The following is a 22,558-nucleotide window of genomic DNA, read 5'->3' as shown; positions in this document are numbered from 1 at the left end:
GCTTTCGTCATGCGGAAGTGGGCGTGGTTTCATCTAGTGACGGACAGCTGAGCGTGGTGACACGTCACAGTCTGACCACCTGAGGAAGACCGCATTGGATCTCTTCATCAAGCATTTATTTTGGTACTTCCACTGACCAACAGTGTGAATTTGCATATTAGCTAAATATTTAGTTTCACTAAGCACCTGTGACATTTACATTTAACCTTTACATTTAGCATTTAGATTTAAAATGGAACCTTTAAAGTTAGATTTAGATTTAGATTCAACATTTAACATTTACATTATATTTAATATATTTTTCACAAGAAAATTAAATATGACAAATATATTCTGCAAATCTGGTAAAAAGTTACATTAAATTCACACCACTTTTTTAAACGTTTGGATCTAAATGTGGCAAATTGGTGGTTAATTTCACATTGCACCACTTTACAGTCGGCGCATCTTAAACTTTATTCATGTATTTGTGTTTTTATAAACAAGTCACCATGAAATGATGTACACACACGTAATAAAACAAGAATGCATGAATTGAAAATGAGTTTATTAGTTATCAACCTGTGGATCAACCTCCTACACACGACAACAAAACACATCTGAGCTGCACCACAGCGCAGTCTGCTGCACCGAGGAGGGGGAGTGCAGCTGGGGAGGTATCCCCGGTCTTGTTGGAGCTTCATCTCCCCCCTCTGTTTGCCTCCAGTTCGCTGAGGAACTGCTCTACTCGTCACCCAGCTCGGGTGAGAGCACAGCGCAGGTGTGTGTTTGCGCATGAGTGTATAGGGATCTCTAAACCAAATAAAAAGACACTGTGTGAGTGTCAGTTATGTCAGCATGTGTGTGGAGTGTGTGTTTCCCTGTGCTTTAACAGTGCGATATTGTCTCTTATCACACTCTGGCAGCGGCTGTAAATCAGTAGAGGTGTTGGGGCGGCTGTTGTGGCTCAAGTCAAGAGGAAGGAAAAGATTGAAGAGAGACAGGAGGAAAGAGAGGAGAGGGTTATGGGTAAAGGGAGGGGGGGGGGGTCGAGGGGAGCTGCTGTCTCAGTCTCAGCCTGTCCTCCTCTCAGTGCTGGATGCGCCTGATGGACTGGATCTGGGGGGTCTGGCAGTGGGAGCCCCAGTTCCTCCAGTGCTGGTAGTCTCCACTGTGTCTCTCACACTCCATGATGTACTGCTGGCCCCTGTAGCCAGGGTGCTGGTAGCACACAAAGCTGTGGGATGGGCAGAGGAGGCAGCGAGGGTTAGTGGGACTATTTTAGGAGCTGCACAAGCTCAGTGTACAGGTGTAATTGTCTAGTGTGTAGATTACATTAATTAACTAAGCCAGATAAGGGAGACAAGTCTAAAACACCGGGAAAATGGAGGAGCATTTGTGGATGTGTGTCCTGATAAAATGCATCTTATTAGGGCAATAACAATTACTTACGCGCCACACTGCACATGCATGGAGCCAACCTCAGGCATCATCCAGCCCATGGCCTGCAGAGAGGGGTAGTCGTCACAGATCTCCACACTGCGGCCCATGAAGTTCTCCCTCTCAAAGATGATCATGCGACTGCTCTGGTGGGACTGTAGGGGAGAGAGAGAAACGGTTGGATTTTTGGGGGGGATTCTTGAGGTGATTGTTGACAGTCACCTGAAACTCAAAACTCTGCAACTCACGGCACAGTAGATGGGGCGCAGAGACATGAGGCGCTCCACGTGGTAGGAGAGGGAACCACTGTAAGCGTCCCAGTGGGGGTACTCTCCTCTCTCCAGGATGAACTGCTGGCCCTGGAAGTCATGGTGCTCAAAACCCACCCAGCTGTTCACAGAGAGAGAGAACTGTTGACATCCACATTCTGGGTCTCATTTTTGCCCATTATTTTGCCAGAGCAAAAGTTTGTGAGACTTACGCTCCGCTCTCCACCCTGATGGAGCGGATGTTGTCCAGTCCGCACTCCTGAATGTTGCAGCACTCGGAGGTGAACTCCAGGCACTTGCCCTGGAAATGCTCCTGCTCGAACACAGTCACCTGGGGAGACGGAGCAGGGGATGGAGAATAAGAGGCAGCAAAGAAGAAGAAATATAGTTTATCCTCCTTTACTTTTGTGTTTCAAGCACAGGTCACATAAATCCACCTCATATCCACTGTATCTAGTTTTGAATCACATAATTTGTATCTAGTTTTGAATCACATAATTTGTGCACAAATGGGAGTGTGTTTACCTTGAAGAAAGGAGCCATGCCCATTCCTGAGTTGACCAGCGGCTGCATCATTGGGGACCTTGTAGTTCTGTACATCTTTACTCCTGAGGCGGCAAATGAAGACAGAGAGAAGGACGTAAAGTAAAAGGCAAGAAGATATGGGGGAAACAGTGAGGGGGAGAAAATGTCATGTAGAGACTCGTTCAGAGCATCAATGATAGACTATTTGGCATGTTTTCTTAGTGTAAAACATGATGGTGTTCAATCTCCACGTACTGAAACACCACCACTCCAAATCTGAACTAAAACATCTGGAGGAGGTCTGGCCAAAAACTGTTAGATTAAATAAAAAAATACAATTCTGATAACAAGTAACGTGTCGTACAGGTGTTTCAGAAAGTGCTTTTGGTTTTCAGAGTCTGTGTGAAGCAGCTCGAGCGCTGCTGTCTGCGTGACCCTGAGCCGTGTTGAAAGCAGAGATGCAGCCTTACCTAGAGTGGCACTTTATAGGAAGAGCTTGGGAGTGATACGCGCCTACCGCCTGCCTCGCGTAGAGCTTTGAGAGAACCTGGCGCTTCAGTTTTATACCGACGGTCGGGGAGCGCGCCTGCTGGTGCGCGTCCACGGCTCTGACTCGGACCGCGCGCACCGTCCATTTGGCACAGCGGCAGCGCCGGCAGCGAGGCGCGCTCCCGGACTCGCTGCGTGGCCGCTGGACGCTGTTGTCCCGCTCCAGCGGCCAGCTCAGCAGATCCTATAGTGCTGCTGGTGCTCCGGAACAAAGGCGCTCCGGTATGTTCGAACCCCGGTCAGCAGTCCAGCGCGTGCCCAGGCACAAAGGGCCGGGATCGGTGGGGATTAACGGCGGAGCAGAGAGGCACCGCGGGGGGACACAGTAGGAGATAACTGGGTGGGTCTGTATGTATGTAGAAACGTTAGACAAGTTTCATTTTCATGTTCACACAATGGCGTCTCATTGCCACCAAAACGCTCTTGCGCGCGCACCTTCAAGGGTGCAGGTACACGCGTGTACACACAGATGTGTGGTTTAACAAGATCAATGGTTCAACAGTTCTGATGGAAGTTTCCATGAAGTTACATCCCCATTCAAACAGTTATCCAATCCCAAATTACACCAAACACCAAATGTCTGATTGAGATTGTTAAACAAATCCTGTCCTGTAAAACGTGGGTCGGTGGTCTTGTGCCTCCATGAGGGGGTCTTCCAGGTGAAAGTTTTGGGAGCCTCAGACCTCAAATAGAGAAGCATTTCATTCAGATTTATGTATCACACATGAATGTTACTCATCGACATTATCTGGAAACATGTAGCCTGGAAATAAAATAAATCGATTACATTTAATTTTAACCACCTTATGAGTTACATTCCCACATCCACAATCATATAATTCATGTCATTGAGTGCAACCAAGCCTGTCTCAGTGGGTTGGTATGGTGACAGGGGAATGAAGAAATATAAGACTAAATCGCTATGATTGAGGCTCATTAATTGCCTCTCAAAGTTGATGTCAGGAACATCGGCTTGTACTTTATTACTTCTATCAGTAACTGGTCCTCAGTCCGTTCTCCAGTCAGTCCTCCTCTGCCCCCGCCCATCCTCCCTGTCCGTCCCTCTCTGATGATGTGGGGTTTCTTTTGTCTCGTGCCTCTGACCTCAGCAGGTTTGTTTCTCTCCCCATAATCCCTCTCCCATGGGCGCCAGCGTATAAAAGGGAGAGGCGCACTCCGAGCCACACACACTCTGAGTGAGGCTCGGCGTAGGCATCGCACGCACATACAGGTAAGGTACACACACACATGCTGTACTCCTGCAGGTGTGTGGAGATAAGGCAAAGATTACACTTAAATACACAGATTATTCTATATATACTTTTTTATATTTTTATATTTATTTGCAAGTATTTATAAGTCAAAACAGGTTTGATTTGTCGCATGAACAAGTGTTTTTTCCCTTCTCTTTCCACACAGTAATCATGTCCAGTGGAGATAAGTCCAAGACTTCTTCCCAGACTGACGGGAAGGCCGCTCAGGGCAAGAAGTCTGAGATGGGAATGATGTCCTACAAGGTGGGTGGCTCTCACATGGGACTTCAGATACAGATGATGGTGGCTCTTGTCAAAGCCACACTGAGATATATTCAGGTTATCACATCGCAGATCCTGTCCGTTGTTGTACTTACTCATCTGTCCCCTCCAGATGTACGTGTTCGACCAGGAGAACTTCCAGGGTCGCATGATCGAGATCAGCAACGAGTGCATGAATGTGTGTGAGATGGGCATGGACCGCGTGCGCTCCCTGCGCGTTGAGTGTGGACCGTAAGTCTCCAAGAGATACGTGTGCATTTTCGCATTTAAAACACTCGTTTTTGCATGGATACTTCATGGTATTTGTCTTGTCTGCAGCTTCGTGGGCTTTGAGCAGATGAACTTCTGTGGTGAGATGTACATCCTGGAGAAGGGAGAGTATCCTCGCTGGGACTCCTGGAGCAACTGCCAGAAGAACGACTACCTGCTGTCCTTCAGGCCTGTCAGAATGGTAAAAAAAAACACGCACACTTGGTTTCATGCTCTCAAGTTTCTCTTTTGCTTTAGACTCCTTTCTAAAGTACTGTTTTTCTCTCTTCCAGGACCCCGAGAAGCACAAGATCTGCCTGTACGAGGTCGGAGAGTTCAAGGGCCGCAAGATGGAGATCATGGATGATGACGTTCCCAGCCTGTTCTCCTACGGCTTCACAGACAGAGTGGGCAGCATCATTGTCAGCTGTGGAACGTGAGTGTCACTGTTCAAAAACAGGACTCATATACCATATAAATCTACATAAAGTCAGACCTACACAGACATGTTTCCTCTTTTTTTCCAGCTTTGTGGGATACCAGTTCCCTGGATACCGTGGCAGCCAGTACCTGCTGGAGAAGGGCGACTACAGGCACTTCAACGAGTACGGCGCCCGCCATCCTCAGTTCCAGTCCGTGAGGCGTATCCGTGACATGCAGTGGCACCAACAGGGCTGCTACACCATGGCCAGCAAGTGAGGCTCAGGGAAGGAGAGAAAGAGAAAGAGCGGAAGTGAGGGAGAGGGGCGGAGGAAGAGGGAAAGGGGGAGAGATGTCTGAGGCCTTACCTCAGTACCTTAAACGGTCTTTGATCTAACGCAGTGAGGGGAAGGGTGAGGATTTAGATTTGCCCCTGATCGGAGACAACACCTCAGTGGAAGGACCAGCCGGACCACCCTCCATTCCTCTCTGTCTCTACTTTTCTCTTTCTCCCCTATGGGCTGAGTTTTGCTTTCCCCCCTTTTCTCCCTTTTTTTTTAGTCCCTCACTTCATTCCCCTCCACGGTCCTCTGAAACACCAAAGAGGGAACACAACACCTCTGGCTGTTTTACACACTTGATTCTCGGCTCAGGGTATGATGCACCATGGGAAACTGAGTTCCCTAGAGCCCCCTGCCCCCCATCTTCTTGCCCCTGTGCTTTGCACACCCTCTCTGCTGTACAGAATCCTGGCCAAGTTTTCAATAAAAAGGAAAATCTTGATTTCAAAGATGTTGTTGTTGTTACTTAATACTGAAAAATCATCTGATCGAAAGTGTTAATGAACAAAACAGACAAATAAAATAATAAGATGAATAAAAATGTGAGATTTATCAATTCTGAATCATCATTAACAAATCACTGCTTTTCTGAAGCTCCGTATTTTGGACACCAAATATCATTTCATGCTTGAGCCGCCATGTTATTTGTGTGATACCTGTGTTCAACTGTGAAAATATGGTAGTTATAGTTAAAGCAAACAAACACTCCTTATATGGTCATGTTGACTGGGGTGTGGAAAGCTTTGCATAGTCAGCAACAAAAAAAGCTCCAAGTCATACAATGCTTTGTAACAGAGGAAAAAGCAGTGTATAGAAAAAGAGAATTGGCCAACAGGGCAGTTTCAGACCTGTGATGCTGATCATGTGACATAGTGACATATTAGTGTGTAACAAGATAACAACAGGACACACCTACATGTCTGCTGATATTCAGCCTCATTTCTGATTTGCAAGTGGCATACTACATTAAAATAGAGCCCAAACCCCACCTTTATTTATATAATACTTTATTATTATTTTGTTTGTATACAAATTAGGAAAATATGGTGTTTATTTATACCCTCTGACATGTTTGGATCAGTTGGTCCTCTCAGTATTTTCCTACACACTATGTTTACCTCAACACAGACTGTGTGTGTTTTCGTTTAATCCCTATTTAAGCCACAAAGTCTCTCTCTTGCCCAGTCATGACTCAATGAACCATTTAACTGTCAATGTACTGTATAAATGTTATATTATAGACTTATGGATTGGCTCTTTAATGATGTGATTAGTGTGTGATAAGTTGCCCATTCATCCACATTTTTTGTATATATCTTTAATTAAAAAAAGATTTTTACAGTTTTACAAACAAGCTTTTACACTCGAAGGACAAACGTTGATATATAAAAATACATCTAAAAAACACAGTCATAAATGTAAATCTATGAAGCTCTTGATATGATTTACAGTTGTTAAAATGCTTTATCTTTGTGTTGCACCTCAAGTTCAGATGTGGATAATCATGTCAGTTGTAGGCTGGATGCTATTTGTCTATTCAAAGCATTTTTTTCTTCTTTTTTTCTTTTTTAATATAAAAAATACAATTTTAGATAAGTGCTCTCAAGAGCAGATGAAGAAAGTTCACTACAACGTAGTGTGTTCCCAAATCCAGCAGTCGCCCAGTCTGTGTGTCCATCTGACATGTGGGCAGCTGGGCCGGTCAGCGAGACATCATTCGCACAAACTCTGAAAGGACAAGAGACAGGGGTGAGAGGGAGGAAGAGGAGGATGAATGTGGTCTCCTGAGAGATCCCATTGAGGCAAAGATAATTTATCTCACCCTCAAAGTCCACCAGTCCGTCTCCGTTGAGGTCGACATCTCTGAGGATCTCGTTGATCTCTCTGTTGGTTACTTGTTCTCCCATCAGCTTCTTCATGGCCTCACGCAGCTCAGTTAGACTGATCTGGCCGTCACCATTAGAGTCAAACTGGACACACAGAGAGAGAAATTTAATCATTTTGTCTTGATACTGTCAAACTGAATACACTGGGACATTTTAGGAAATAACACTAATTTACTTTCAATGCAGCCACAGAATCATTCTTTATACCACCACTGGATGGCGCTAAAGTAAGACATTTTCAAATCCTTCACGTTGTTCCCAAACTTTTTCTGGCGTGACCCCCAATTTCACGCCGCCACCCCGACATATAAGTGGTTTATAATCCAGCAACAACACGGGGAAACCACAGTACAAACAAAAGAAAGAAACTTATATAACATTTCAAAAGAAAAAGAAATGAAAACTGAAAGGTAAAGGGCTTTTCTTCCCTGTCAAAAGTTGCTAAACATGAATCTTGACAGCATTGCCAGCTTCAGATAACTCTCGTTTCTTTAAACGTGCGCAAAACGTGTGATTTATTGTTTGTTTGGAGCACTTGGTTTGAGAAATGGACAAGTAATATCTGACTGGCTCTCATTATCTCCCACCTGTTGTCCCAACAGAGCTTTCTTCACAGCAGACATTTTGACTTGTTATAGCAGGAAAGGCAGTAATCGCACTATCGAGGGCTCCATCCCAGCAGCTATGAACAATGTTATTAGTTACACCTGTGTGTAACAACATGCATATCCTGACCTCTTTGAATGCATCTCGTAGCTCTTTGACTCCGATCATGTCTGCTGTCTCTGCCAGCATCTTGGGTCCCATCAGCTCCACAAAGTCCTCAAAGTCCACTTTACCTCCACCTACAACACACAAGTTATATAGAAAATGTCCGCATGTCTCCACTAAATTACAACAGTATAGAGAAATGATTGTTAATTGCTGTAAAGCCGACCTACTCGGTTTGTTTTAGTCATTGTAGGAAAACCACCCATGTACAGTATGTTTCTGCTGCCAACTATAGTTTGTTTCATTCTGTCCTGCTGTTGTGATCTCTCTTCTTCCTGTCCTGGTTCCCATTCAATTAGCCTTAACCATTAGACTGCTGGGGTTCTCCAGTCTATTCTATTATGTTACTGTTCCTGTTCTTGATCATGTTCATGTTCCTGTTCCTGTTCTTGATCATGTTCATGTTCATGTTCATGTTCTGTTCCCGTCCCATCCTGTTCCTGTCCAGTTCCTGTCCAGTTCCTGTCCCTGTCCCTGTCCTTGCCCCTGCCTTTGTCCCTGTCCTGTCCTGTCCTGGTCCTGGTCCTGTCCTATTCCTGTTCCTGTTGTGTTGTGTTGTCTTGTGTCCCGTTCTCTCAGATGTTCCAGGCTGCTGTTCCACTCACAGATCTGCTGGCTCAGTTCGATGAGCTCCATCTCTGTAGGCATGTACCCCATGGTCCTCATACACTCCCCCAGGTCTTTATGACTGATGTAGCCCTTTTTGTTCCTGTCAAACTCCACAAACGCCTCACGGAGCTCTGACAGAAACACACAGAGAACAAATGTTCATATTCATATGTCAGGCGTCACGGTGATATGCTGTGAACACACTGAGGAGAAATCACCTCACCTTCAATCTCCTCTGGTCTCAGCTCTCTGTCCTGTTGGAGGAAGTAGAGACACACATTAGCCTCTCACTTCCTACAGCGCCAAACCTCTCACACACACACAACTCACAAACACTCATGGTGAAAATATTTAGAGAGCTTGTTTGGCAAAGTACAAAGATATAAACAGACAACCACTGAGAGTGGAAGAAATGAACCAAACATCAAGTGACCAGAAGAAATGAGAGAAAAGATTAATGGAGTTTGGCTTTAACTGTGACGATGATATAAAATGTTGACTGAAGTGTCCATTTACATCAAAACTGAGCCCATGAATGCATTATCGTCAGGGTTTAATACGTCAACATAATTTGCAAATGTAGAGAAGTATGCTTTAGTTGTTCAGTAAGCTGCATTAGATGGACAAACCCAATGCATCTCCAAATGAAAAACAGTGACTCTATACGGATTAAAATATGATGTATATGACAATTAATGTACCATAAATCACAGGGGGGAGCCAGATTATTTGTGGGAGGCTACCAGGCAGCAAACATCTGGAGATTATGAGATTTGGGACACATGTCCATTGTTCAGACACACATAAATACACATATACTATATATCCATACACTGTCTTGCACATAGCACTCACGGTTGCACGCAGGCCAAAAGCACACACTCACACAGTGGACGTTGTGGTTCATGTTAGTCTAAGCTTTAAAGTGAAAACAAAATCCTCTGAGGTCATTTTATTTACTTTGGTTGCCCTCAGCCTCATTTTTCACACAACAAACTAAATGCACAATTACAGTATGAGTAGACTTCTTCTTCACAGCAAGGGAAGTTTCATATCAATACAAACAGAAAAGAGGTGTGATTTGCAAGATTGGAAAAATCCCATAACTCTCCAGAAGCTGCACTCCTCCTTTAATGTGAGATTCTCTATTCCTGTCGTCTATATGAATTGTCAATGCCAGATCAAATCTGCAGATACAGTTTTGAAAGGGTTGGATTGACATGCTATGGCTTAAAAATGAACTGTGGACCCATAGTGGACCCCACATTTCTCCCCCTGTCTAGCCCAGAGCAAAATATAACCAGAGCCACCAAAAACCAACTGGTACGCCTGTCATGGTTGTTTTCTTATTAGTTAGTTGCCGAACATCAAGAAGTCTTATCTAATATGAGCCTGTCAGAGACGGACACAGAGGGAAGGAAGGAAACACAAACACAAGAGAGTTGCCGAGTGACAATGAAGCCAATGACACCTTTTATTAAGATGATGGACAGTGAATACTGAGCCCTCATCCCTGAAGTGAGTTCGCTTTAGTTTCTATCTGCATTTATATGTTAACATATATGAAACAAAGATGGTGATAACAGTTGGCGATGCGCAAGAGGACACTGGGAACATCACCCAGAAGAGACACCTTAAGGTCCTTGTCATGTCAGTTTACATTGTGCTTTAGTGGTGCATTCAGTATTACTACAAATAACTGTGATTAATTAAATTAGATCAAGCTAACTGCCAATGCAGTGAGCCTGGAGCCTTCAGGGACCTTTTCAGTCCACATCACCCTGTGCCACACGGTTTAGAGTAAGCTCCACAAAGCCAGTCAATAATTTTCCATGGAACTGAATGATTGACCCCTCTGAGCACGTGCGGTGCCATCAGGTTTGATCGTCTGACCCGGACCAGTGATGGGATGACACGGCTGGTGTGATGGAGAGTGGGAGGGTCAGCCACGATGCGGGGGATGAAAATGAATCGACTACGAGTGGAAAAAGTTGCACCAGGGTCGCGTGAGGTCGCAGAGGGCACACTTTGTGTTGTGTTACATACGAGCGTCTGTGAAAAGCCCTGTTTAAGGAAGATGCAGGCCGGGCCCACGATGTTGTGCAGCATGTTGCAGTTCCTCAGCAGCATACTGAAAGGATCGTTGAACATCTTTTCATCCACGTCGGGATCCTCCTCTCCCTCCGGCTGCAGACCCTGCTGGCCCCTCACTTTACCCCTGTGTGGCCCATCCACTACCCCCTTCAGAGGCAGACCAGGCTGTTATTCCACCACTCCAACTGTCTGCACGACTGGTTTCTTCACACATAAAAACATCACATCTCTCAAGGAACGAGGCTAAGAACGACTGTTTTCTAGTCACGCAAACATTAGATAGAAGGGCTGTAAGCCTGGATTACATAAGCTGCTTATTATTTCAAGGCAACTAACATCCGCTATTATCCTTACTGTGACAACTGTCTTGATCTCAACAGCCTCTGTATGAATCCATCCTGCTGCACTTACTGATAATTCTGCTAATTGTCTCGTCTAATGACTGACCATTTTCTTTTTTTCTCGCAGTTGCCATCAAAACATTTTGTGTGAGGTGGTTTAAAACAACCAGCAGGGAAATTTTAACAATTATCTTTTGCTGTTTCCTGCATTTAGAAATACATTACAATTATTAATACTATTATGCAGGGATTCAATAATTACGTCCAGTTGCGAAAAAAGCTATTATTTTGTTACATATACTTTCACAAAATGACAAGAATGAACTTCTAAGCTCAAAGATGTCAAGATGTTTTATGATTATAAATGTACACAGATGCAAAATAGTAAAAGAGTCAATTAGCAAATGCAAGCGAAAGCCTCAAGCTCCAGTGAGAGACAGTCCCACAAAGTGCTCTTACCTTCTTCATCTCGTCTTTCATAGATGATTTGGTGCAGTTGCCCATAGCCCAACCTCACCCTGCCGTTCTCCTCCAGCCGTACAAATCTTTCCCCTCTCTCGCTCGCTCTCTTTCTGATCTTATTTGTCTATTTTTATCTCTTCTTCCCCTTTTTCCTCTGCTCTCCTCTCTCTGGACTTCTCAGAGGTGCAGCTCAGGTTCAAGCTCTGAAGTGTGAGAAAGCCTCTCTGAGTGTCCCATGCTGGTTGTCACATCTGACAGAGAACAACAACTCTAATCCATGTTTGAGTGATCCTCGGTGACTCATATGATCCAATGTCAAGCGATGGCACCAAACGAAGAAGCACAAAAAAACCTTAAAAAAACGAACCAGACCAAACTGTACTGACAGCAGCTCACTCATGTGTCTCTTCACAGCAGCAGCGTCACTCTCTCTTCCCCTTCACACTGATCAGTGCTTTTAATCCCCCTCTCTCGCTCTCTTTCCTCTGCAGCTGCTCTCTCTCTCTCTCTCCTCCCTGTCGTTCAACATGTTGCATCAGCATTCATATGACTTCATCTACAGCATGAAGAGTTTTAGAGGGAGAATTAAGAGGACATAAACAGAGAGGGATTAATCCCTGCCATTTGAGATTAAAGAGGAAGATGGGGCGATGAAAAGAAAGGAGAGAAAGGGATACAGTAAAGAGATGGAAAAGAAGAAACTAAAACAGGGAAAAACTGACCTCAACTTGAGAACTGTATACTTAACTTAGACTAAATCCAAAACTAAAAATATTAACATTTGGGTGTCAGTAAAATCTGAACCAGAATTGACGCTGTATTTCTTAACTGACTGAAATAAAGTTCTCGCAGCAGGTTCAGCCTTTTAAGTGAAAATGAACATAGAGTCAAGGATATATTTCTAAAATAGAATAATAGTGAATAAAGACTAATATCATATTATCAGAAGCATGACTTCCCGTTTATCTGCTGCAACTTAAATTACTAGATTTGTGCCTTTTCTTTGCTAAACGTTTGACTGGAGTAGGACGCAGTATACAATTGTATATGTACAACCAAAAAGGTGTATGTACAGTATGAAACTGGTACATCAATTTTGAACACAAAACAAAGATAAAACATTTTGCACAAACAGAAACTAAATAAAAACAATTGAATTATGAAATGTGCCCTAATATAAATGTAAAACAGTTGGTAGATGCTAAAAAACGTAAGTTAAAGTTAAAGTAGGAAAAATCAAGTTACAATACATGTCTGATGTTTTTTAAAACCAGAACAGAAGTGATAGATTAATGTTATTTTGAGGAGTTCTCATGCTCCACTGAATGAGAAATTTAGTTCTAAAATCAACTAGTCGACTAGTCAGTCACTGTCAAAGTCTTTGTTTCCTGACAAGTGTTTTCCATGAAGAATTAGAAATGTTTCACAGTTCAAATCGCGCTAAACTTTTAAACTAATGACAAAGTGACACGACTGAGCTTCAGTTCAGTAAATGACAGCTTACGAGACCCTCAGTCTCCCGTGTCATCTCAGGTCACACTGGGCAGGACGAGGGTCCGAGGTGGTTTGAACTCTCGCTGAACTCTTACATCCCAGAACTACCGGCAAAGTTGTCTAAAATTATCACATTAAACATTAAAATCACAAGTGCAAAGCTAAGTGGTCAGCTGAGCTAGTACGAAGCATCTGTCAACAAATCTCTTCAAAAGCAGATTTGGCATCCTGCTTACTACAGTGCATCCATATGGAGGGCACAGCTTGTGTGTGTGTTCGTGTGTGAGTGTACGTGTGTGTGTAACTTTACCCATTAGATCTCCAATTTTAGCATCGAATGTGCAAAATTGAAACACACTCTTATATAACATACACAGTATAGCTACAGTATAGAAGCAGTAAGACAAATAACATTTACTTTTGCTGGGTGGTATTATTGTTGTTGCTTTAATGTGTAGTTGTAGTGACCAGAGTTGTGAGGTAAATGGATGCTAAGTGCTAATGTTATACTTTACTACTCAGTCTGTTTTAATTGTTTCTATAAAAATGGATATCTGTTTTTGTTTTGGTAAATGTAAGTCCAGTATTCACTCTCTTTTACCTCTGTTTTTGGTCTCCATCTTCCGCTGAGGGGAATATCTAGCTCTCTCACTGTCAAATGCTCCACTATGTTCACCAGCTAGTTGCTAACTGTGTCTGTCTGCTGTTTGGAGCAGCTGAAAACGACAGTAAAGATGCAGCCAGACAGCTAAACAATGAGCTGAAACTCTCTGTAAAGCCGAGAGGAGCTGCAGATTCAGGTGATAGTCTTCTGTAGGTTCATCACTACGAGCGACACCTTCATATCAGAGTCATAGTGATGAAGCACACTCACAGCCACACAGTCTGGAGAGGAGGTGTAATCAGGAGGTGTACAGGGTGTAGCAAGGCCTTTAACCTGCAGTGTTCTCCTCACATAAGCTGCTCATGAACCTGTTTGGATTATAACGTCCTTCATTATAAGAACCTTCATATTGGTGACGCCTCTCTCTGTTTGGTCAGTCGTTGTGATGATCAGCAGTCACCACTAGAGGCCACTTTCAGGTCTAATGACTGCTGACAGCTGCTGCAGTGAAGGCTTCAGACAGTAATGATAAACATCCTCTGATTTTAGCAGAATCACTTCAGGGCAGATTGAGCCGCCACTGAATGATGTGCAGCTTAAGAGCGACCACTGTAAATGAAATCTCTACCACGAAAAAGTTCTTAAGTAGAAAAGTAGAAACAGACTGTTTGGACTTAAAAACTCTAATTGTGGGCGATCTAGTTGGCATACAGACAGATGTGAGTGCTGTCGGAGGGTATAATAAGACTACAGTATCTTTCAAATCATGTGATCCTCATGTAAGAGATCAAATGTCATTTTTACTATAATCTATTTTGCCACCAAGTCAGTTTAACTGTCTCTTACATTTTGATTTGATGGCAGCAATGGAGCACATGTAAGAAAACACAAAGAAGTAAAATCACATGGATAGTGGACTCACGCAAACAAACCCATGTCACATACTTTATCATCAGACTCATCATATTGTGTTCATATTTTGTTATTGTTTGTATACATGCACCTTCAAAGCCCTCCAGAAAAGTCTGATTTTGAGAAGCTGCTTCACATACATTATCATAGGTGAATATATATATATATATATATATATATATATATATATATATATATATATAGTGCTTAACAAATTTATTAGACCACCTGTCATAAAAATGAGAAAACACAAATATTTTAGAAATCTGTCAAAAACTTGTTTCAAACTAAAAATTGTATTGTTATTTATTAGGCAAATAACAAACTGGAACAACTAAATAGACCTTATTCACATATATTAACCAAAAATCTTAATATTTTGTATGACCTCCTTTGGCCCTGATAACAGCTTGCATTCTTGCAACCACAAAACAAATTTTTCTGTTCAGGAATGCAAGTAAATAATCGTAATTTGGCATCTCAATCAAAAAATAATAATGTGCTATTTTTTTCTGCTTTTTTGTAAAACAGTAAATTTGAGAAGTCATGGATAACAACAATAATTATATCATTTATTTTAAATATTTTGGTAATCAGCAATACTGTTAATTAAGGGCAGCGGTGGCAAACACCTTACACTGAGTGGTGGTCTAATAAATTTGTTAAGCATTGTATATACACACACCTGTAAGCTGTAGGTCTGGTCTGTGCTTGTGTAATTATTTATCTTGTGTGAAACAGAAATACCATCTTATGTAATGGAGGTCCCCACATCTGAATTTAAAATGTGACATCTGAAGACCAAAACAACAAACAAAAAGTACACATTTGAAATCCTACACTCGTGTTTTCACAGGGGAAAAACAAACAACTCATTCTCATCCATGTTTCTTTTTCATAATTAGTAAATACATCCTGCATAATCTTACTCAAGTGTGAACTTCATCATCACGTCTTTGACGCTGAAACCTAAAGACCACAATCTTTTAACTTCTGAAACCAGTTTTAAGTCCAACCACAAACAAAACAAAGCTAATTAGACCCATCACATAATATACCACCTATTAACAACCCACAACATTTCTGTTTGTGTGAATCCAACTGAAAAAAACAACTTTATCAGCCACTTTGACGTGCGCGTGCATGTGTGTGTGTGTGTGTGTGTGTGTGTGTGTGTGTGTGTGTGTGTGTGTGTGTGTGTGTGTGTGTCAGGCTGATCTATGTTACTGGGTTTCTGTTTTGATTACTTCTCAATTGCTTGAGATCCAGATATCAGCATTGAATGACCGTCACACTAGCAGTTAATTTTAGCGCCACACACACCTGTGACACCGACCATGCATTGTGTATGTGTGCTGCGTGTGTGTGTGTGTGAGAGAGAGAGAGAGATGGGCAGTACTCAGGTAATGTGACTCTGTTCTTTGTTTTGGACTCTTGTGTGCCCCAGTCACAAACTTGGGTCTGTGTATGTGTGTGTGTGTGTGTGTGTGTGTGTGTGTGCGTGTGTGTGTGTGTGTGTGTGTGTGTGTGTGTGTGTGTGTGTGTGTGTGTGTGTGTGTGAGAGAAGGTAAACCAGTAGACATATCATTTACTGATCTGGTGTCAGATGTAGATCAACTGGTGTCCAGTAACGAGAGCTGTCAATCAGAGAAAGACTAGAAGAGACAGAAGAGATGGAGCATGGAAGGAGGGAAGGAGGGAGATGTAGAAGAAGAAGTATTCAGATAGAAAAACAGCAAAGTAAAAATACTGCATTACAAGTTAAAGTCCTGCATAAACTAGTTATTAGATTCTCAGTACTGATGCATAAACATGTAAGAAGCATTTTAATGTTGTAGTTGTTCAAGGTTGAGTGCATTTTAACTACTTTATATAATATTGGGTAATTTTAAAAAAAGGTATCATATTCTATATGTTGAGTATATGATTTTAATTTGAAATATGAATCTTATAAGTAAAGAGTAAAGCTGTCAAGTAAATGCATTTGAGTAAAAATATAATATACTATAAATATATAAAATATAATATAATAATATATGTAGTGGAGTAGAAATGAAAACTTGCACAAAATGTAAATACTCAAGTAAAGTACCTCAAAATTGTACTTAAGTAGAGTTTCCACCTCTGCAGAAAGGACGGAGAGATCCCTAAAACCTTGGATTGTGTGGTTTTGTGATATCGCTTTGTTTCATGGGTAATAATGTAATTTCTTACTTTCCTAAACAGAATCATGTGATTTGATACTAAATATAGGTGACGCACTTCCAGCTCACACAGTTGGCTCATTTCCAATTAATCAATTGCAATTAATAGCTGCGATAACCTAAAGTTGAGTTGAGCTGAACTTGCAAAACTGTGAAATGTGCCCTCAGGCAAGCATGCGATTCAACATATATACCCCATTATAATCAATATATAATGGGGTATAAATGGAAAATGAAGGAAATCAATAACTACTTGTAGACTCTACTAACTACAGTGAACTCTAACTATAGGTTTGTCTTTACTTTCCAAATTACCAAATTACATTATTCTTTGCAGGAAACCTCTTAAGAAATTAATTGAGTTGAGCTAAGTTAAGTTAGGAACCTTGGTGAGCTCATAGTGCAGAGCAGACGGGACGACATTATGAATAAGAATATACTGTATTAAGATACTCAAAGCATCATACATACAGTCTGAGCTAAAACAACTTACTATGTGCCAAAAGTTTAGCATTAAAGAGAAATATGCTCAGGGATTGTTCGTCTTTAAATAAGTCATATTTTAAACAGAGTTCTGTACACCTCCTCCCAGAGAGCTGCTGAGTGAGAATCGTCCTTTTTACGATGTTCAGAGCCTTTTGGTGAAGCCAATATTGCCAAAGCCAAAGTGTTATATGTTTGGTCATGATGTAATGTGTGTAACTGAGCTTGTTTTATGAAATATCTCTTTAAGAGGACGATTAGTCCGTGCAGGCCTCTTCAAGCTCCGTCTGTTTGATATCAGTTCAGCATGTGGGGGCTGAGGGTCTCTCTCTGGGAATACCACATGCTCGCTGCTCTGTGACTTTGCCTGTTATACACAAGTTTCATCCTGGTTGTCAAAGTGAGGTTGGAAAAGATAAATCATCTCTTCTCTTCAGACTTTGCCATCATGGTCCTCTCGCCCACTCACTCAGCCGCTCTCTCTTATTTTGGATCACTTGCATCACCACTGATGCACATTTTTTTTTCTTTTTACATTGATTTCCTGTTTCTAACCTCACACTCATCATCATCACCCCCCTTCAGAGTCTGCTTACGTGATCAAGTGGACTATTTCTTCATGTCAGAAAAAACAAAATCCAGAGTGACTCACAAGCCATACTGATGTCAGCAGCAGGAAGCGAGTGGGGCTTTAACTTGGGTGTAATCTCTTTTGATTTTATTTTCATACACACACACACACACACACACACACACACACAAACCCATCACTTTCTCACACCACGTCTGACCCCGGGGTAACAGATGCTGTAATGGTGTAGCCTACCGTGCCATGCCGTGTGTCACTGCTTACCATGTGAATGATGGGATGTGATGTGATACTGAGCTGATACGACGCAGAGTTACGGTGTGCATCAGATCTCTGGCTGACTATGGCCGTATCTGTTACGGATTACACTTTCATAATGTTTCAAAGTGAAGGAGTTTAAATCCTCTCAAACACACGCCATCTCCGTCCTCAGCTCTAACACACGTGCTTCGCTGCTCCCGCCTGCCAGAGGGGTTAAACGAGAAGGCAAAACATTTGTGTTGGTGCATTGAACGCAGCTTTATGCTCTTTTGCAATGTGAGATCAAAGAGGTCAGGGGTGAGGGAGAGACGGCTATTTACAAAAACTGGAGTGCAGCCAGGCTTTAAATTTGAATTAGAGGCTTAGGGTTTCCATCAAGCCGTTGGCGAGACATTCAATCAGGCGGAGAACTTGATGCAGGAGCACATGAAACACACACACACAGATTGGCAAAGTGTCAAACACTCATACCTATGCACAATCATGCACACACACACAGATGGCCTCATGTGTCAGATGAAGCAGCAGATGGCTCCTACCTGTCCGAACACAGAGTCCACTATGGGCAGCAGGTCGACGGGCTCCACCTCCTCTTTCTCCCTGTCTCTCCTCTGCGGTCCCTCCATCATCTCCTCCAGCGTCTCCTCCAGCAGTGTCTCTCTGTCTTCTGCTGCCGCCGCTGCCATCTTGGGGGTCTGATGGCGAGGGGGCTGAGATGCAGCAGTCTGAATGTCTCCAGCACCTCCTCCCTGATCACTGGTTCGCTTCTTCTGCTTCTCCAGCTTCTTCTTGATGGCGGCCTGCACCTGAGGGTGGACAGAGGGGTTCAGACTCATGAAATCTGAGTTCAAACAAAAGACTGATGCACACACCTTCTTTTTGACATATCAGTGTACATAGATGCAAAATATGGTGACCAGTAGTGAAAATGTCTTGGTATGAACACTGTATTTGTCTTTTATTATGAGGCACTTTGTTACATCTGATCTAGAAAGGTGCAACTTTGCTTACTTTATTTAGCCATGGATATGCACTGTGTAATTGTAATCATGTATCACCAATGTTTACAGAAATACAACAGTGTTTTAAGCTTTGTATAATAAAACGTTCAGATAATTAAACAACTTTTTTTTAGCCGAAGACAAAAGATACTTTTCTCAACCAATAAAGGAGCATTTACAGTAATTTAGTTCACCTGCAAACTTGGATGTTTTTCTCTAGAAAGCAAAGATTCATCAGTTACATCAAAAACACTTCAACACTGGTTCAGGATCATCTTTAAGTTACCGTATTGTGGAGTTCAGTAGAACACAGTCATGAATTCATGCAAGATTAAATTGATATATATGTATCTTTGTGTGCAGACAGTTGCATACATGCGCACAGAAAAGCATCAGAAAAGGTTTTTAAAGAGGGGACATCTTGATCGAGAAAATTATATTCAGAATTACAAACTATACACATAAATATGTACATGTATACATATAGACAGCCATATTCACACACCTGTTTTGCACTCTTCTGCTGTGGCGCGCTCATCGCTCCAGCACCGCCTCCTGCGGCGGACGTCTCTCGAATGATCATGAACATCTCGGCGTCAGAGGCTCACACTCTCTCTCTCTCTCTCTCTCCCTTGCTCACTCGCCCTCACCCTCCCTCACCCTCTCTCTGCTCTCCTCTCTTCTGCAGTAGCTCTTGTTTGTTTGTTTTTTATTTTGTTTTATGTGCTAAAATCCCTTACAAAGTCAGCTATAGAGGTCATAAAATTTGTCAGTTTTCTTCAAAAACCGCTTAGAAATTCAGCTCTGTTGATACAGCGGAAGTCTTTTCTTTGTTCCGGGTAAAAACAAAAAGGAATGAAGGTTTTTGCAGGATAAATAGTAGTTCAAATGTTCTTCTACTTCCTCCTTCCTCCTTCCTCCTGCAAGTATTTCTTCCAGTGGTTTTCCTCAGTGTTGCACCGTGCTGCTGTCCATATCTCTCTCTTGGTGTGTGCAGGTGAGGAGGTTTTTATCATCGGCCGTTGTCTTGGCTTTGGGATTGAGTTCCTGCACCTCTGCCCCTGCTCGCTATCTCTTGGTGCTTTAGGTGACACACTATACCTCCTGAACTTTACCTCTCTCACGTTATCTACCTGTAACACACCGACCTCTCTCTCTCCTTCTCTTCCTCCCCTTCTTCCACCTTTTCCCCTCCATCACAGGTAAACACTCCTCCTGTTGCCTGGGCGCTTTGTCACAGCTTCTCTTCCTGTCATCAGTGTGTATATATTTATATATATATCCTTCATGAAATGTGCTTTTGCTTCTCCAGCTCTCAGTCAAAGCCTTGTGTTTTCCTGTCATGTATTTCTGGCCTCTTTCGCTTATGTTTTCCCTTCTTGGCTTTATTTTTTCCTCCTCCTGTCCTGCCTCTTTCTTGTCACCATCATTTCCCTTTAACAGTATAATCCTCGAAGCTCTCTGTGCTTCTCCTTTTCCCTGTCTCTCCCAATCTATCCGCCCTCAATCCCCTGTCCTCCCTGTGTCATATTTGGAGCCTTTGTTGTAACACAAATTGGATTCTTTTGGAGGTGCCCAGGTCAGCTATTCATTAAGTGGCAGAGAGAGAGATAGACAGAGAGGGAGGGATACAACAAACTCTATGTGATGATTGAAAGAGTTTTGTTTAGCATCACCTCAATGTCGTCCTGCATGCATAATCTCATCCTGCAAGCCTGGCTGAGCACACACACATGCACACACAGGTGAACATGTCACCGCTGACCTCTATTTTTAGACATGAATGTTCACACAAGCGTGTAGACATGTTCTTGCGCCTTTCAGCTCTCTAAAATAACTGTATAGCTTCGTAGCTTTTGTTTAAAGCAATTAATTCCACTAAAAGCACCAGCTTTCTATAAATAAAATGCCACATCAATTTGTTTTCCCTCCTCTCTCCTTCCCTCCAGTCCAAAATGCAGGTGTCTGGCAGCTTTCAGCTGATAAAGCATCTCACTTTCCCCCCCTGTTTCGCCCTGAGCTGCCTCCCCTGACATCTCCCTCCATCTCTGCCACTCCTGTTAACCCACATTAAACATTCTCTTTCCAACTGAAACAGACTCTCCAGACTTTGGATATAACGTATAGCTTGACTTCTCTCCAGTTCCTAATGAGGTTTCCATTAATCACTTGAACCCCCGTCTTTCAGCCTCTCCGTCTTTCTTCAGCCCCTCTCGCCGTCCCTCTTCCTCATCGATTATTGATGGAGGGGAGAGGCAAATTCTTGAGCGGAGGCAGAAAAGAGATCCATTACAGAAAAGCTGAGTTACAGGCACTGAGGGTTAAAAATAGAGGTTGTATTTTGGGAACAGATCAGTCATGTGAGGGAGGAAAGATGAAGGATGAATGAACAAGATGGGAAGAGAGATGAGGGATGGAATAAAACACTGCATTTTCATGGAGAAAGTCTAAAAAGACAAAAAACTTTCAGAACTACTTTCATGTCAGACTTGTCTTTCACCTTGATGACAGAGGGAGTGGCAGCAGAGCAGTAATGTAGAAGTGAAGGCTTGTGTTACTGCATGTTGATGTCGACCCGCAATAATATCTAATTACAGATCAGCACAGTCGGAGGAGAGAAGGGTCGGACTGGACACGACCGTGACACGTATAGTCTTAAGACCAGCAGTCTATGGTTGATGTGAAGGCAGATGACGCACAGATTGAGCTGACAAGGATAACAGATACCCTTTATTTGGGTCAGGCTAATTCTCATTATTTATTTGTTCGTAATGGTAGTCACAGATTCCTGAACTGGAAAAGGAAGACTTGGTGCGTATCCGTGACAGGTAAACACCAAGCTCAAACACAGCCAGGTGACAGATAATCAACTGATTACCTTGAGAAATAGGTATTTACTGCCATATAGCACACAATGTCATGAGTCTAGTTGTTGTTGAGACAAACGGGACGTTGTCTGCAGTGTGAGGAGCTGCGTGATGCATCGTGTAAAATGTGCTCTGTCAACAACTCTCTGACACATCATCAACAAAAGAATTAGCGTAATAAACTCTGCAAAGGTGTGTTTATTGAATGGCCATTGAATTAGATCACACAAGATTTTATTGTTCCCTCCTCCGGTATCTGAGACCTCATCAGCACTTTGCAACAGTCCACTCAGGCGTCTCTGTGCATCTTTGATTGGAGAATGTACACTGGACCATCAGCCGTCCTGGGACCTCTCCCTCTTCCTCTCTCCCCTGGCTGTCGGTGCCTCAATCCAATGTTTAGATCTGGATATTCATCCTCTCCTATTCTCTCTCTCTCCCTTGTGTGCACAGTTTCCTTGTCTCTTCTCTCTTTTCTGAGTGAATTGAGTTTTGTCTCTTGTGTGTTTGTGCAGTCTGTCCTCTTTCCAGGTCTGATCTGTTTGCTGACACCTAGAAGTTTCTTGACGTCCTCCTGAATCCATATTCTTGATAAATGTTAAAGTCTATCTATATTTTTACTATGTTGGGCTAGTCTGTTCACAATGCATCTGAGTGTCTTCCATTTGTTTCC

At 42.6% G+C, this 22,558-nt stretch overlaps 3 protein-coding genes across 5 annotated transcripts; 1 reads left to right on the top strand and 2 right to left on the bottom strand.

Moving 5' to 3' along the window:
- Positions 1–1,068: 1,068 nt before the first annotated feature.
- On the bottom strand, positions 1,069–2,288 carry cryba1l1 (crystallin, beta A1, like 1). The gene is made up of 5 exons (XM_070913964.1): positions 2,214–2,288; positions 1,901–2,019; positions 1,668–1,809; positions 1,432–1,574; positions 1,069–1,216 (listed from the first exon to the last, which is right to left on the bottom strand). The coding sequence occupies exons 1-5, from the start codon at positions 2,286–2,288 to the stop codon at positions 1,069–1,071; spliced, it is 627 nt and encodes a 208-aa protein (XP_070770065.1).
- A 1,898-nt stretch (positions 2,289–4,186) lies between these two features.
- crybb1l1 (crystallin, beta B1, like 1) lies at positions 4,187–5,245 on the top strand. Its single transcript, XM_070913963.1, has 5 exons — positions 4,187–4,279; positions 4,410–4,528; positions 4,616–4,748; positions 4,840–4,982; positions 5,074–5,245. Exons 1-5 carry the CDS (start codon positions 4,187–4,189, stop codon positions 5,243–5,245), a joined length of 660 nt encoding a protein of 219 aa, XP_070770064.1.
- A 1,764-nt stretch (positions 5,246–7,009) lies between these two features.
- Positions 7,010–19,607, bottom strand: cabp2b (calcium binding protein 2b). 3 transcript variants are annotated; one of them, XM_070913331.1, is made up of 7 exons: positions 19,524–19,607; positions 18,557–18,823; positions 8,797–8,827; positions 8,570–8,704; positions 7,929–8,038; positions 7,130–7,277; positions 7,010–7,035 (listed from the first exon to the last, which is right to left on the bottom strand). In XM_070913331.1, exons 1-7 carry the CDS (start codon positions 19,605–19,607, stop codon positions 7,010–7,012), a joined length of 801 nt encoding a protein of 266 aa, XP_070769432.1. The 3 variants fall into 3 exon arrangements, with proteins under 3 accessions (XP_070769432.1, XP_070769435.1, XP_070769434.1); XM_070913334.1 differs by lacking the exons at positions 18,557–18,823; positions 19,524–19,607 and adding an exon at positions 11,468–11,512 and having other exon boundaries at positions 8,558–8,704; XM_070913333.1 differs by lacking the exons at positions 18,557–18,823; positions 19,524–19,607 and adding an exon at positions 10,599–10,703 and having other exon boundaries at positions 8,558–8,704.
- Positions 19,608–22,558: the final 2,951 nt, after the last annotated feature.

The sequence above is a fragment of the Enoplosus armatus genome, chromosome 10 (genome assembly GCF_043641665.1).
Source record: "Enoplosus armatus isolate fEnoArm2 chromosome 10, fEnoArm2.hap1, whole genome shotgun sequence".
Classification (NCBI taxonomy): Eukaryota; Metazoa; Chordata; class Actinopteri; order Centrarchiformes; family Enoplosidae; genus Enoplosus; species Enoplosus armatus.
Note: the sequence above shows the minus strand (reverse complement) of the source record. Positions and strands in the feature narration are given on the sequence as shown.

Excerpts from the sequence above, each read along its gene's own strand:
- crybb1l1 (XM_070913963.1), top strand. The coding sequence starts at position 4,187 with ATGTCCAGTGGAGATAAGTCCAAGACTTCTTCCCAGACTGACGGGAAG. Across the intron at positions 4,280-4,409 it reads TGGGAATGATGTCCTACAAG|ATGTACGTGTTCGACCAGGA; the intron begins GTGGGTGGCTCT and ends TGTCCCCTCCAG. Across the intron at positions 4,983-5,073 it reads ATCATTGTCAGCTGTGGAAC|CTTTGTGGGATACCAGTTCC; the intron begins GTGAGTGTCACT and ends CTTTTTTTCCAG.
- cryba1l1 (XM_070913964.1), bottom strand. The coding sequence starts at position 2,288 with ATGTACAGAACTACAAGGTCCCCAATGATGCAGCCGCTGGTCAACTCA. Across the intron at positions 1,810-1,900 it reads ATCAGGGTGGAGAGCGGAGC|CTGGGTGGGTTTTGAGCACC; the intron begins GTAAGTCTCACA and ends CTCTGTGAACAG. Across the intron at positions 1,217-1,431 it reads ATGCATGTGCAGTGTGGCGC|CTTTGTGTGCTACCAGCACC; the intron begins GTAAGTAATTGT and ends CCCATCCCACAG.
- cabp2b (XM_070913331.1), bottom strand. The coding sequence starts at position 19,607 with ATGTTCATGATCATTCGAGAGACGTCCGCCGCAGGAGGCGGTGCTGGA. Across the intron at positions 8,828-18,556 it reads TGGACTCTGTGTTCGGACAG|GACAGAGAGCTGAGACCAGA; the intron begins GTAGGAGCCATC and ends TTCCTCCAACAG. Across the intron at positions 7,278-7,928 it reads TACGAGATGCATTCAAAGAG|TTTGACTCTAATGGTGACGG; the intron begins GTCAGGATATGC and ends CTGTGTGTCCAG.